We start from the raw sequence: 15584 nt of genomic DNA, 5'->3' as shown, positions 1-15584 counted from the left end.
TGGTCCCTGGGTGACTGCAGCAGGCAGGGCAGCCCAGAGACACAGCACTGCTCAGGGCCAGCACCAGGGCAGCCCAGATGGAGCAAGGAGCCTCTCCAAGCACTGCCCACAGTGCAGGTGGGATGCCCCAGCCACAACAGCACCCATGGAGCAGCTTTGCCCTGCTCCCCATCCTGTTTGCTGCACAGGACTGACACACAGACATCCAAACACTCCCAGACTCTTCAGGTTCCACGGCAGCTGAGTTGGAAACTGGCCACAAAGTTAAATCCCAGGCATTTATCTCTAGCAGCTAGCCTCAACACTTAGAAACAGGTAATCTCGAATTTCTTCAACCAACATTAATCGCTGTCTCTAATTTCTAAATGCCTTTAAAAATCTGCCCTTCCTATTGTGGGTGATGATTATACATGGCTAAAAAGTTAAGGTGGCCAGGAGTTTTTAAAAAATATTTCAACACATGTAAGCAAACACTGTTAATGGAACTTTTAGGTTGAAATATATAGTTTCTAAAGATAAAATAGCAGAGCAATAATGATCTGTGTCCCTGATGTTTGCTTTAATGTCAGACAGCTTGTCATACATTGTATGCATTTCATTAACTCTGCAATGAGGTAATCACACCAAAAAATCAAACATCACACACTGACTGGTGGTTTTGCAGGTAGAGTCAACCATCAGAAATTCTCATGCCACCAGTGTGGATGCCACAAGGAAGTGATTTCTCTGACAAAGACAAAAAGAAGAGAGTTCCTTGATTTGCATGTGAACAAGATTCAAATACATTTTTTTGTTTCTATTTTAAGTGCACATTTCAATTCACTTCAGGTCTAATCCCATTTACAGTCTTTCTGTCCCTGCACATCTTCCAGATTCACCGCATATTGGGAATTCCAGTCTCGCTCAAAAAGATCTTTCATCTGTTCCTGGACAGGTTGTTGCCTTCTTTGCAGGTTGGTTGAATCCTGTTTGATAATTAGTCCCACACCAGCTGTATCAGTGAAGTAGTTTTCTGACCAATTGGAAGTCCCTGTGCAATGGAAAAGCAGCTGATTAGAAAACATTCATTTCCCAGTGTTCTGTTTGATCTCTGGGCTTTGTTGATTTGCTCTATGACTGCAAATCTCATTAGGACCGACGAGGCAGCAAAAATCAGGTCACCTCCTTCTTATGCCAGACCTCAGGTTTTGAAAACTTGCTATTAACTGCAACCCTGAAGGTTCATAACCTTCTGATTCATTACAGCCTGTGACAGAATGCACAAATCCACTCAAAAACATGGCAATAAAGTGCAATATTTGAGTAGTAAGAGAAGTAAAAGTAAGAGAAGTAAAAGTAAGAGAAGTAAAAGCCAGTGTTTGACATGGGTTTCAGTGTTTGAAGAAAAAAGTCTGTAATTTACTTAATTCTCTTAACTTGTTAAAGGAAAACAAAAGAAGAAACGACTCCTGATCAATAAACCCTCGGGAGCTGTTCTGAGCTTGACACGCAAAGCCTGCTTCTAAACCAGGCAAAGCTGGAAATCCAGCTGCAGACATTGTCTGGGGCTCTCTCCAAATCAGGCACTGTGAACAATGCACACTCTATCACTTACACACTTGCCCTCGTGATCGCCTTAGCCAGAAAAATCTGCCAATTCCAGAAGGTGCTTAGGCGTGAAAACAAATCATCTGCATATCTGCCTTCAAGTATAAAACAGGTTATTGAAGTACTAAAGGCAACTGGAGCTGTGAACCCTCAGCCAGTTGGAAGATGAGGCTATTTACTGGAGTGTATTGCTGGGAGGATGAGCTGGCTGAAGTGACAGAGCACTTTCACGTCTCCTTTTTTGACGGTTCCTAATAAAAGAATGAAATGTAAACACCATCCTGGCTTTCAGGAACGGCACACAGTTGACATTACTGTTTTCTCATTTCCTTTCCCAGAATTCTGTTCAACAAACAGCGCATGGAATTAATTCCTCCCAGCAGTTTCCTCTTTATTAAAGCACTGTAATGTTATGGACTGGAGCACCAGCTATCCCTATGTCACTGTGAGCACACAGGCTGTGAAATCCCCGCTGTGCTTGTCACAGGCTGTGCACTCAGCCTTGTCACACTCTGCTCCTGATGGTTCACAGTCACATGAAGTAATCTCTTACTAAACTTGACCTACATTATTTTCTCCCCTTCATATCTGTTCTCCTTTACCTAGGACAGACTTTGCTTTATATGGCAAAATGAAGTATTTTTGGTATTGCAGCTGGTCCTATCTCAGCCTCAGTCCAGTAGATCTGAGGATACTGGAAATATTTGGAATAATGGAATACATACCGATGTAGGCTACTTTATCAGTGACCATGTACTTGTTGTGATTCACTCTCCCATGAGGAATGTTTGTGTGATTGAGAACAGGAACAATGAAGAGTTTCTGGAGGTAGAGGAATAAAAATTTTAACACAAATACTAGAGTGAAGAACAGACATCATGATTGGACAGTGCATGTTTTCTATAGTTTCAAAGAATGGAAGAGTGTGGGAAGAACAAAAGAGAACATACTGCATTCTGTTATTGAATAGACCACAGAAGAGATCTTACTCCTATCCAAGAAAACTAGCAAATAATTCTTCCACAATACATAAAACTGGATAAGCAATTAAGATCAGATACAGAAAATGTTTGCCTCACAATGTTCCATTAGTGACACAGCTATTATCATTACAGGGCAGACAATTAAATGCAGTTTTAAGCAGCTGTTTAATAGATTGCATTTACCACTGATTGCTGCTCTTATTTTGTGTGAGAATGGGCTGATCACAGACATAAGGGGTACTGTAGGCAACTATAATGCCTAACTTTTTGTGTTAACTCTTACCAAAATCTACATTTTCCTTTCTATTTTTTTTTTCTGAAACCCACTCCTCCTTCTGTGGTATTTCTCTGTTGTGATTACTGCATCAAGTTGGGAGCATCCACACCATCCCCACTCCACCTGATGCATTCCAGCCTAATGCCTATGGCCTGTGTGCAATGTTTAGTGTTCAATAACAGATCTATCTGTATAGGCACACAGTAGAGCTCTCAGTTTAAAAAAAAATTGTATCAACTAGACCAACTTAACATGTTCCATGCAGGAAAAGGTCTCTGAGAGGAGCACTAAGTTATCATATAAACTGTTATTGTCACAGTGCTCAGCAAAAGCAGCTGCCTGGATAATGTCTCAAGTGCCACAGCCAGGCACATACCTGATATCACTAGTAGCTTGAAATAGCTGCTTCCTCAAAGATTATATATTGGGCCTTATTTTCACAAAAACGGGAAGCAGTCACTGCAAAACCAGACAACCAGCTTCTCTAGAAGCAGCTCGTTCTCAGAAACCAGTGTGGGGCCATATCCTCCAGCTGCCTGTCCAAAATCAGGGTTTTGTTTCATACCACGTCGACGCTGATGTGGGCGTGTGGGTTGTCGAGGGCACGCAGGGACCTGAGGTAGTGGAGCATGGCTGGGTCTGTGTAGGCCCAGCAGCTGACCAGGAGCCGGACCCGCACTCGGTGGTTGAAAGCTGCACGTCTCAGGGCATTGTCAATGGCTGGCCAGTACCTGCAGAAAAGGAGGTAAAAAGGGATGTTTTTTAAAAACAGTTCACTAGAAAGCTGTGAAGTTAAACTGAGACTAGGAGTGATGATGCACAGATGGGGTTTTTGATCTCTAGTAAGTGAAGTACTCATGGCTTCCCTGGAGGTACAAACGAGGTTTCTGCCTTCTACCAAGTCTGTTCTTTTCACAGAACGTGCTTTGAGACCTCCAGACCCTGCCAAATTGGGGTGAAATTTATCCAAAAGTTTAAAGCTTGGTAAAGTGCACCTACACAGATACACAGGGTGGTGCCACCATCCTTATCTCCTTAGGAAACTGAAGGTAACAATAGCAACTCCAGGGTAAAGACAGTTCATACAGCAGAGTAAAAGGGCAGTGCAGAGCCCAGAGCAAAGTCTAAGAACCATTTTGCAGAATATGGCTTTTTCAGACCCCTGGAGACTGTTTCCAGTATCTGCAGTGGTCCTGTGCCATCAGCCAGCATGGGCAGGCTCCATCCCTCCCTGTTCTCCTTGTGTGTGCCCAAGGTAATAGACACAGCTGTGCCCTGAACGTGGGAAAATCCATTTTCCTGACCCTTGTGTTGGCTGTAGCTGTGGGGAACATCTTTAACATCCTTCACCCAGCTGCACAACACTAAGAGCTGGACAATGTGCATCCCAGGGCTGGTAACTCCAAACACCCACATGGCATTTTCACTGCACAGATCCTAACAAATGCTGCACAGAGGGAGAGGGGCATGTTTAGTATAGATTGGAGGGCTGATAACAGAGAGAGATCCAGCATTTGCTCACAGTCCCATGAGCAATGATGAATTAATTTGCCTAACTTAACCCTTTTGGTCTTATGTACAAAGGCCTGAATTCTCTGATCCTCCCCTGTGCATCGTCCTATCGCAATCAATGGCCTGGCCACGTGCTCTGAGGCTCAGGCTTGACTTACAAAACCTGAAAAGCTTGGAAAATCATGCTATTTGAAATGCAATTTTTGAATGGTTTCAATTTTTAAAATATATCAGTTTCTAGTTGATTAACACTCAGGCATTAGACAGCAGCTTTGTTTCCTCTGCCTCAGCTGCTGGAGGAATCTAACCTGAACTAATCAGCTTCAATTCATGGCACTACAGCTGGTTGCTGTGGAGATAACCCGAGGCCCTGGGCCACTTTCCCTGGGCCTTTCAAACCCTTGTTTGCATCTGATCAGCCCAAGATGTCACAAACTGTGGATTAAGCCTTCAGATGAAGAATAAGGAGTATTAATGCACTCAGTCCTAAGGGGGAAAAGAGACTTTCTGGGAACTTACTCCCAGAAAGATGAGTGGGTTCTCAGAAGATGAGAAACCCAGAGACTCAATGGTATTACATATAAACTGCAAATCCTCTGAGATGCTGGATTTATTAAAGATATCTTCCAAGTAGAGGCTAGTCTCGATTTTGTTTCTTGGACAGTAGAATTATCTGCCTCTCTCTATTATCCTAAAATCTTCCCCTAACACACCTATGCCTCAGCTGAACAACAGAGGCTTTACAGAGTTGTGGCAGAGGGACACGATGCATGATATCATTCTGGCTGAATGGCAGCCTAGAGCTTACCCTATTCAACAAGACATCTTGTACATAATTCTTTCCCTTGAACTTCTTTCTCAGCTCATTTAGCTGGTTGGAATGGAAAACTCAGAAAAGTTGTAAGCAGATAATTCAGAGCACTTGGTTGCACATAAACATCCCAATTCAAGCATATCTAAGAGGATTTTGGAGTCTTAGTGCTGCTGTGTAACTTTCTGTGCTGCTCAGGTTTGGGTTCTGTGCAGAGCCTGCGCAGTTCTGCTGAGCCTTGGGCAGTCTCTGGACCAGGGCAGTGGTTCAGGCTCAAGGCCAGGCTGGATGGGGCTTTGAGCAGCCTGGTCTAGTGGAAAGGGTCCCTGCCCATGGCACAGGAGGGGAGGAATGAGATGTTCTGTAGCCCAAACCATTCTATGATTCTGTGATTACTCCAGATCACCATTATCACCTTATCTCTGAAGCTGCTGCTGGAACTTAGATGGAATTATTAAAAACAAAACAAAAACCCCAAACAGCAACCAAAAAAACCCCCTCAACAACAGCAACAATAAAACACCAACCCCCAAACAAACAAAAAACCCAGAAGTTTCTTTAGAGACTGTTTCAGCTCTCACTGCAAAGGTCAGGAGAGTCAAGAACCACCCTCTATACTATTGGTCAAGTGCATCAAGCAAGAAATAGAGCAGGAAGTCAAGACTCTTCACAAGTATAGGACAGCAAGAAAGAAAAACGGGAGCAAGAAAGGAGAGCACAGCAATGTTTTCTCTGAAAAATCTGATGTCAGATAAATTTCTGGTGTTCCCTTTCCTCTCTCAATTCATAAAGCTGCTGTGTTGAATTTTGGAGGATGCTGGACCTGACTGTCCCTAGTGTGACATGTCACAGCTTTTCTGCTGTGTGTAGAGCACAGGAGGCTGCTCCAGAGCACTAGCAAAGCACACAGGTGTTGGTAATCATCCTTCCTGCAGCATCAGAACTGGAATCACAGAATCCTGGAATTGTCAGGTTCTGGAAAAGACCTTTAAGGTCATCAAGTCCAACTCTCAGCCCAGGAGCAGCACCATGTTCACCACTAAACCATGTACTCAAGTGCCATAGCCACAGAATTTTTAAACACTTTCAGGGATGGTGGCTCCACCACTTCCCTGAGTAGCCTGTTCCAATATCTGACAACCCTTTCCGTGAATTTCTTTATCCTAATATCCAATCTAAACCTCCCCTGGCACAACTTGAGGCTGTTTCCTCTCACCCTGTCCCTTGGTACGTGGGAGGCACAGTCTATGAATGCAGAGCAAAGCCTCTCTCCATTCTGAATATTTTCATTGCAGAAGGAGGGGAATAATATGTTTTTGTTTTTTTTTTCTTTAAATAGTACAAGTAGCTGGTTTGCTCAGGATTGAAATTGTACCTTTTTGGTTGAATAAAACGGCTGGTAGGGAAATATTCCATAACAGAAACATAGACAAACTCCTGTGCCTGGCTGATGATACTGAGTATAGCATGGAGGTCACGGGTGCGACCTTCTGGGCAAAATGCTGGAGGAGAAGCCTGGAAAAAAAAAAAAGAAAATATGTAGATCAGTGATTTTTTTTTTTTTTTTTTTTAATCTCAGACTCCTTTGTGTTTAGATCTGTCTGCTTTTCACTAAAATATCACAAAGCACTTGAGATGGATCACCATCTTTCCTCATGCCTTCCATATCTGGCTGGGTCAGATATTTATTGATGTATTGAGCCTACTGGTGATTAAAAGAGACCTGCACACTGTTCCTGCCATACAATTTGACAGCTTCTGCTGAGTTTATCCCTATCCTTTGAACATCCCAGAGAAACCTAAGGAACAAATTATTATCCACCTGGAACACAAGCAGGACTGCTGAAGAAACTTTCCTGCTCAATCCTTAAACACTTTACAATCTGTCGTGTTATTTTCAAACATACTTACAGAAAAATAGGTTTTTGTCAAGATTCCATTAAATTCTACTTCCAGAGGATGATGCTTGTTAATGTGGGTTGAGTAATTAAGAGGCCAAGGGGCTGGGATGGTAGCATTAGGATATCCAACATCCCAGTAGGTACTAAATGTTTTCCAGAGGTCTTGGGCCAAGCAGCTGCAGTTATACATCACAGCACCAAACTCCTTCACCTGCAAAGAGAGCAAGCCATGTCACAGCCCCAGAAGGAGCCACCTCCAGGGGTTTCTGTAGCGGGATAGAATATAAGAAAATAAAGGTAGTACAGAAAGTAATCTTACTCCTAAAGAGCTGCAACTGGGCTAATTATTAAAGATTAGGAGCAGGCCTGATTTTAACAGGCCACAACTGTAGCCAATAAGAAGAAGAGTGCTATAAAAGAATGGGTTTGTTGGTTGAGGGGGGAACTGGAGTCACCTGGCTACTGTGAGAAGAAGGAAGAGTTGGTGCTTAGAGGAGATGCCCATGAGAAACACCAAGGAGGTACAAAGCTCTTGCATTAAGAGGACAACAATATGGAACCTTTGCAATGTAATGACGACAGGTTTCTTTGCTGTTTCTTCTGGTCTTACAATGTTTTACATCATTATGATTTTTCTCTATCTGCTAGGATGTGAGTTTTCCCTCGGACTTCTGAATATAGAGCAGCAGATGTTACCTGAGATAAAGATCTCCAGTCCATGTTTGCGCTACCAATATATACATGTTTCATGTCTACTATCCAGAATTTGCTATGCAACACTCCTCCTGTCAAATGTCCAAAATCAATCTTTTTCACATGAGCCCCTGAAGAAAGAGAGGGGAAAAAAGAGTTTAATACAGCACAGAGGTGGTTCCTCAACAGCCAGAACACATCTGCATGTCTGGCTCTTGCAGGCAGTAGCAACTACCGAAATTCACAAGCACTCATTTCTGGGAATCCAGTAACTTGAAAAAACAATATGCAAAATGTGAACTTTCAGAAGATCCTAAAGAGCACAGAAAAAAAGCATGAACTAGTGAGCAGATGGTGCTTGTCCTGTGAACCCTTGTAAGCACTACATCAGAACAGGCCTTGGAAACCAGGTTTCCCACAGATGCCTTTTTGCAATACAGCAGCTGTGAGTGGATCACTGAAGGGAAATAATTACCTTTTTCCTCTAAAATCTCAAGGTCCCTTGATTTTGTAGCCAGAGTTGGTGAGCTTGCTGCAATATACAAAGAGACATTCTGTGCAAGTAACCTCTCAAACCTCTGCAGAATATCTTCACCCTGTGTAGGGGGACACAGTATGGGAAATGTAGAATGTAATCTTATCCCCCAATGAGTTGCAGCTGGAACCCATTACTAAAGATTAGGAGCAGGCCTGATGATAACAGGCAACACCTGTAGCCAATAAGAACAAGTGGCATAAAAGAGTGAATTGGTGGGAAGAGGAGGGAGAGAAGCTAGAGGAGTCAGATGGCTGCTGCAAGGACCAAGACTCCCTAAGTCAGTGCTTAGAGGAGACGCCTGCGAGAAACATCAAGGTATGAAACTCTAGTGCTATGGAATCCTTGCATCATAATGATAAAAGAACTCATGATATATAAGACAACATATAATGATAATAGAACTGTTATAATGTATATGACAACAACCCTGTGTGTGAATTGTTATTTTTTATATTTTGTTACAGAAGGTGTAGTAAGAGATATGCAAGGACAATGTTACTAATGGGTACTTCCTTTGAAGAACCCCAGCACAAGGAAGGTCAGAAATTTCACTTATTTCAGCCTAACTTGACTAAAGGAGGAAAGTTGGAGTCTTGCTTAAAAAAAGCATGGGAAACCTTCCTGGATGTGCAGGAGGAGTTAAGCAATGTCTGGGAGACAGACCACATAGCCAGTCTGTCTGTCCTCTACCACATGGACATGAGGAAAAACAACCACAGACATGCTTGCTGCTGATTTTACCTTACCTGCTTGGAAGAGGAATCATTGACACCAATATCCTTCCCAGTGAGAGACCAGTAGTAAGAAGCCACGTACACTTTTTCCTGGGCTAGATCAAGCAGTTTTGTCCAGGCTTGGTACAAGGGTTTGGCTGCAGTGCTGTTTATCTCGAAGGGTAAGTCATATGGAACATTTTCCACAAGTTCAAAGCTGCAATGGCAATTTTGTGTTGTGAAGCAAGTGGCTGTGACCCCAGCAGGACACCAAGGACCTGTCAGGCTGCACATTTGGCCATGCTGGGTGCCAGTCTCCACAGCAAACAAGAGGAGCTGGACAAACAGGCTGGCAGTGCTCCCTACCCCTAGTTTTTGTAGCCAGGTTTATATTGCTGTACAGTGACCTCCCAAATTCAGCAGAATAGTTTCTCAGTAGCCATTCTGAGATTTTCATTTTACCCTGCCTAAGATGTGGAGAAAATCAAGCCCCCCATAGCTGGATGTTGCTAGGGCACCCTCTTCACCCTCTCCCAGCACAGACATTCCCTGCCCCTCCAGCCTCTGAGAAAGGCTGCTCTGCCAGCTGTTGACACTGCTGCCACAAAAGGAGGGTGGGCAGAGGAGGAATGGAGCTGGGATGAACGTTACAGGCACAGAACTGGGAGCAGAGCTGTGACATTGCAGGCAGCTGCCAATTACCCAGTGCGTAAACAGCACCCCCAAATTAGCACTCCTCCCAAATTAGTGGTGCTTCATCACTTATGATACAGTGAGAAGAGAATAAAACCCATGCTGATATTATCAGTATTGTAGCTATTTCTCCCTCTGGTGATGACTTCTCCATGTGCCATCTACCTGACTCACCTGCAGGAGTCATTGCATCTGTTGGTGGCTTCTGGGATATCCCCATAGAGTCCTTCTTCCTCTGGGAGATCTCTGTACAGTCCTTCCTCCTCCACATTTCTGTAAATGCTGACAATTGCTGCTTTTTCTCCGTTACCATCAGCTGTGCTGTCCATGCTCAGGAAGTAAAAAGCCATCAGGACCATACCAAGAGTCAGAATTGCCCCCAAGATTTGAAACTGGAACAGAACCCACAGAGGAGAAGATTTAAGTGAACACCAAGGCATTGATGCACCAGCTCACGGATGACTACCTGTGCAGGTGAATAAATCACAATCTTGGAATGGGAGATCTGCTTGCAGCTACTCCAGACAATGTTCTCAGGTGCAGCACTGAAAGTGAGGAACTGTTCAAGGTCTGCTTGAACAGGGCCCTGAGCAGCCTGATCTAATTGAAGATGGCCCTTCCTCTGCAGGGGATTTGGATTAGATGAGCTTTAAAAGGTCCCTTTAAACTCAAATGAGGTGCAGTGAGAAGGACCAGAAGTTGCCAAGATTTTACACATTGAAACCCCAAAATCAGGGAATAAAGGTAAACAAAGAGACAGGAGAATAAATTAAGGAAATAAAATGCTAAAAAAACAAAAGAGAAAATTCTGAAACTAAGTGAAAACAATAAAAGGCAATAGGATGACACAATGTGCAGGGAAATGGACCAAAGCTTGCCCAGTTGATCCTCATTGAAATGGCAAGATTTCATTCCCTTCCTAAAATTTCATGAAATCTTGAAATCAGAGAATCAAGTGGAACAAACACTCTGGAGAGGAGATATGATCAAATACAGTGCAATTAGGGGAAAAAAAACATTTTGAATGGTGTTGGTTTATGTTTAGTTCCATTTTCTAGTTTAATTTTTTTGTGCCAACATATCAATCCCTTGTTTTTTTTCCAAGATTTTGTGATTAATTTGACATTGATCAGCTTTATTTTAGCACAGGACCAATGGATGCTCAACAAAATTTCTACCAAAATCAAAATAAGGAAATTTCTAACACAAGATTAGCTGTGGCTAATCTAAGCCAAGCATTACCATAAAAAGGAAGTTTGTGTTGTCAGGGGAGAAAAAACAGTTCAGAAAGCATCAGCGGCAGAAAGACATTTTGTGGTTTCTGAACACGTTCTGGTTTTGTCTTAAACCTCCCTTAATTGAAACTACAAAAATCTAATTTATCCATGTGCACAGTATTCCCAAGTCATTTTAGTGTGGTGAGTTAGTTTCATTTCCCTTTTGCTGCGCTTTCAATTTTTATCCTGAATGTAGATGGAAAAAAACAAAAAGTAGCCTGGCTACCTGCTAGCTTCAGCTCTGCAGTCCAGCCACTCACATGCTGAAAATTTTAGCACCAGGCTCTAAATGCTGCCCTGTACTGAGCAGGAAAAGACAACCAGGCACACATGCAGATCTATTTCCCCCCAGTAATTGTCATGGCTGGCTCCCCATGGCAATTTGGGGGAGCTGGAACCATCCAGCAGCCTCTGATAGGCACCACGGAATTCAGAGCTGAGCTTCTGAGCCTCCAGGCAGGAGAATTGAGTCTGGGGGTGGTCCTGAGGCAGCAGTCATAAATCTGAGCTCCCAAAAGGGCACATGGGGAAACCACGCAGAAACCACTTGCCTCTGAAAGTTTCAGTTTCTGTGTGGATAAAGCTGCTTGCTTTTAATCTTCTCTGCTTTTCTCAAAATCTACAGTGCTGACATAGATTTCAGGCATTGATTTGAATAAAATAATCATCTTTAGGCTATCTACTTAAATTTTTGCCCTCTGGCTTTTTCTCCACCCTACCACAAAAAAAAAAAAAACAAAAATCTCACCTACTTTTAACAGTTCCACATTTCATCACATGAACCTGTTAGCAAGACAGGTTTCAGAAGTTATTTCTAAGATAAGAAATCTATTTTGCAGTCACATCATGGCTGTCACCATGCTGTGCACTGTGATGTCCAGGTACTCTGGGCATCTGAATAAATGAATACATGAATAAACACTGTGCCAGAGGTGGAAGTGAGGCTGTTTGTATGACTGTGGTTTCCTTGTCCTGAGCCAGACAGCGCTGCAGGATTTATCTCCACATTGCTCCCTCTGGGCAAGGTTTGATCAGTCTACCGGATAAATCAATGAGGGTTTTGTCACTCACTTGTTTACAAATGGGATTGAAACCTACACAGTTTTCTAAAATGGCCAATAAAATAATTCTCAACCTGTAATTTCTTTTCAGAAATGTCAGCACCATCTCAGCCCTTGTAAGCAAATGTGGTGCATCCCAATAATTACCGTTTTGACGTCTTTTTGATTGTTCACGCCTAATTTCATGTTGGAGGACTCATCAAACATCAGGGATGTTTTTAATGCTTTTTTCACGATCTGAAAAACAGAAATGTATGCAAGGGGAAAAATAAAGCTTTATGACAACATTTGTGTACAGCCAATTACAGACAAAAAGTGCAGGTTAGTGCCACTGCTTTACACAGTGCTCTGAGATTTGAGCGTGGATCTGTGCATCATCCTCCTGTATTATGGCTCTTGAGTGACATTAACAGATTCCAAAGTGACAGAGAGACGTGTCCCCACTGTTTTCCTCCAGCGCTCTCTACAGACAAAAATCCCTGCAGTAATTAATGTGTAAACAGCTGCATCACTGCCTCTTGCAGCCATCCTTCAACACCCACTTTTGTCCTGTTGCAAAAGAACGTTTGCCAACAAGCAGTAATTAAATGCAGAAGCAGTGGGTGATGGTGTGCAGAGCATCAGCCTCATCCTGCATGTGACTCTGTCAGGCTTCTGCTCTCTTCCTCTGCCTGTTGTCTTCAATGCCAGCATCTCTTCCAGAAGTGACTCTGTTAAGGGGACAGGGACCTGTCCCCTTAACAGAAATACAAACTTGAAATTTTGTTTGTATTTCAAACAGGAGAGTTTGAAATACAAACTCTCCTGTTGCAGTCATCACTCTAGAAAATAAGTTTTCTTTTCTTTCTCAGGCAGTATTTCTCCAATCTTTTGTTACCACCAGCAGAGGCAACCATAAGAGCAAATACCAAATATGCCAATATGACAGCAGATGGCCAGACAGGGGGAGCTGGCACTTGCCTATTTTACCTCCTCAAAAACTTGACACATGCCCAGTGGGTCATGAATCATCCCTGCATTGGCAGAGGTGAATTTACACAGCAGGACCCTGATGACACTTTTCATTCTGAGAAGCAAGAAGCAGATCCTGGGGTGGAGCAGATCTCAGAAGGTTCCACCAGATGACACCTCCACCTGTCCAGTCCCTGCATGCCTGTTCTGACCCCCAAACCCCTGGGTTTTTGTGGCCTGGAGGATGAACCTGCTGCAGCAGTTCTGGGTGTGGAGTTGCTCTGTGTGTGGCCACACTCAAACAAGGTTTATGTAGGAAGGATCCTGCCAGGCTTGTCCCATCCACCTTGCCATATGTCACAGCTGTTGTCACCTGAACTGGGTGGGCTCACAGTGTCTGCCCTCCCCCAGCAGCAAAGCAGCATGGCCACACACATTCCCTGCTGCTTCCAGCTCCTGCCCACTCCTCCTTTCTGTATGGATGCTGTGGCTGCATGGAGCAGGCAGGGGTTGGACACAGCCCCAAAGGCTTCCTCAAGTCACTGGAACTGGTGGGGCTGAACCAAAGAGGTGGAGGATGGACAGGAAGACAAGGGAAGAGGGTCTGAAACAGACTTGGGGAATGCAGAGAGGGATGTGGAAAGGGAGGGCCACAGGAGAGAATGACAAAGATGGAAAAGGTGGGGAGGGAAGAAAAGGTACAAACACTCCTGCTTAAAAGCATCCTGGAGCTGCATAGAAGAAAGCCCTGCTTCCATTTCAGGACCTGCTTGTTGTTATCAGCTGCAATCACTGAGCAGGGCCCACTTCCCAAAGCAGTTTTACTCACACTTTTCACTGTCACTTCCTTTTGCTGCCCCAGGCTCAGCTGCAAGCTCTTCCACTAGAAATAGTTACAAATGCTGGCAGGTAAACATCCGCTCTCCCAGCCTTGGAGAAATGGAGTGGCTGCCAGCAGTGAAGGACAGTTGGCCATTCCCACAGCTCTGAAATCCCAGTTCATGTTTTCAGCACAGAATAAAGACCCACTGTCTTACCCCAAAGAGCTGACAGCCCAAACAGATGGGGGATATAACCCCACACAGAGAAAGGTGTGACAGCAACACACATGAGAGGAAGTGGTCCCATTGCAACCCAGAAATCTTAGTGGGTGGAGAGGGAAGAGAAGCAAGAGTGAAGATGTGAAAGAGCTGGGTAGAAAGTGAGGTAGAGGTATTTTAAAGGAGGAGAAGAAAGGTTTCTGACAAACAGCAGCAGCCCTTCAGGCTGGGCCAGGAGAGCCCACTGAGGCTGCAGGTCACACTGCACAGCTTGTGGCTTTGGCACAGCTGTCCCAATTAGCTGGGCTTGCCAGGAACAAGCACCAGGAGTGCTTCTCATCCCAGGACTGGAGCTGAGAGGTGTAGAGGTGTCCCTCTGGCTCCCTTGTCCCTCTGGCTCCCAAAGCCCCATGTGGTGACCCAGGCAGTGTCTTGGTAGGAAACTGCAGGTGTCAGTGCTATGAGAGCCACGTGATGGCCTCAGATGGATGGAGCTTACCAGAAACAACTTGTTTCACTTCTCTTTTTCAGCAACAATTACAAAATGTCTTCCAAAAGCAGCGTTTTTCTTAAAATACGAAGGTGAACAGATTTTGTATGTGCTGTGACAGAATCATCTACCATTCTGTTCAAACAAAGCACTTCCTGATGTTTTTGACTAGTGATGGGTTGAAGTCCCACCTGCTGTACAGAAGTTGTGAGAACTCCTCTAAAACAGTTTTATTTTCAAGAAGGGAAACATCACAGAAACAACCAGAATTCTTAAGAATAATATTGTAGCTAGTCACCAATTAATTACAGCTCCCTCAAAGTTTTCAGGGCTTTGCCAGCTGCCAGTTTCAATGACTGAATGAAGTTCATCCAAGAGCAATAAATATAAGTGCTATTAGCATTGCTGCACAGGCTGGGGCACCAGCTGATGCCACTCTGCGGAGTACCCACAGGACACTGCTGTTTGTAACATTAAGGTTGCTTTGTCTTTGCCTCTGAAATACCTCTTGGAACTTTTCTCCACCAGCCAGAAATTCTGTCAGACTTTGAATTCCAAACAGAACTATGTGATTTTTCACTGTACCAAATCCTCCCCAGGAGCTGCCTGAAGTTCCTCAGATGAACAAGATGCATTCATCTCTCCATGGCCACCCCCCAGCTCCCTCAAGATGAAGACAAAGGCACTTACCATCCTGGAAGGTCTCCTCCTGTGTGGATGTCCCCCTGAATTCTGATGTTACTCCCAGCCTTGTGTACAAAAGGCAACACTCATGCTCTGTCAGCACATTTGTTTAGGGTTCTTCTGGTTTTTTCCCCTCCTGCTGTAGATCACTTCCTCTTAGACACTGAGTCTCACAATGTGTACTGACAGGGTACTGAGTTATCCTCCAGTTGTTGTGACCCAGTTCTTAAACTCTGGGTCCTGATCTTCACATGTTTGCCATAACTTGCTCTGTTGGATGGCACAGCTCCCACTCAGTGGTGGAAAGTCAGAGTCCACATCAGCATGAGAAGACACTGCTTGGAAGGGCTGCTCAGCTTTGGTGCTGTTAGAA

The 15584-nt window shown here is 44.0% G+C and overlaps 1 protein-coding gene across 2 annotated transcripts; it reads right to left on the bottom strand.

The window, feature by feature from the left end:
- Positions 1-542: 542 nt before the first annotated feature.
- PLD4 (phospholipase D family member 4) lies at positions 543-15280 on the bottom strand. 2 transcript variants are annotated; one of them, XM_058807054.1, is made up of 11 exons: positions 15218-15280; positions 12194-12283; positions 9883-10100; positions 9049-9232; positions 8240-8360; positions 7768-7895; positions 7082-7282; positions 6546-6685; positions 3413-3578; positions 2313-2409; positions 543-1030 (listed from the first exon to the last, which is right to left on the bottom strand). In XM_058807054.1, the coding sequence occupies exons 1-11, from the start codon at positions 15218-15220 to the stop codon at positions 831-833; spliced, it is 1548 nt and encodes a 515-aa protein (XP_058663037.1). In that variant the 5' UTR covers positions 15221-15280; the 3' UTR covers positions 543-830. The 2 variants fall into 2 exon arrangements, with proteins under 2 accessions (XP_058663037.1, XP_058663038.1); XM_058807055.1 differs by lacking the exon at positions 2313-2409.
- Between the last annotated feature and the right edge of the window lie 304 nt (positions 15281-15584).

This window comes from Ammospiza caudacuta, chromosome 6 (assembly GCF_027887145.1).
Source record: "Ammospiza caudacuta isolate bAmmCau1 chromosome 6, bAmmCau1.pri, whole genome shotgun sequence".
NCBI lineage: Eukaryota > Metazoa > Chordata > Aves > Passeriformes > Passerellidae > Ammospiza > Ammospiza caudacuta.
This window is presented reverse-complemented; position numbering and strand designations above follow the sequence as displayed.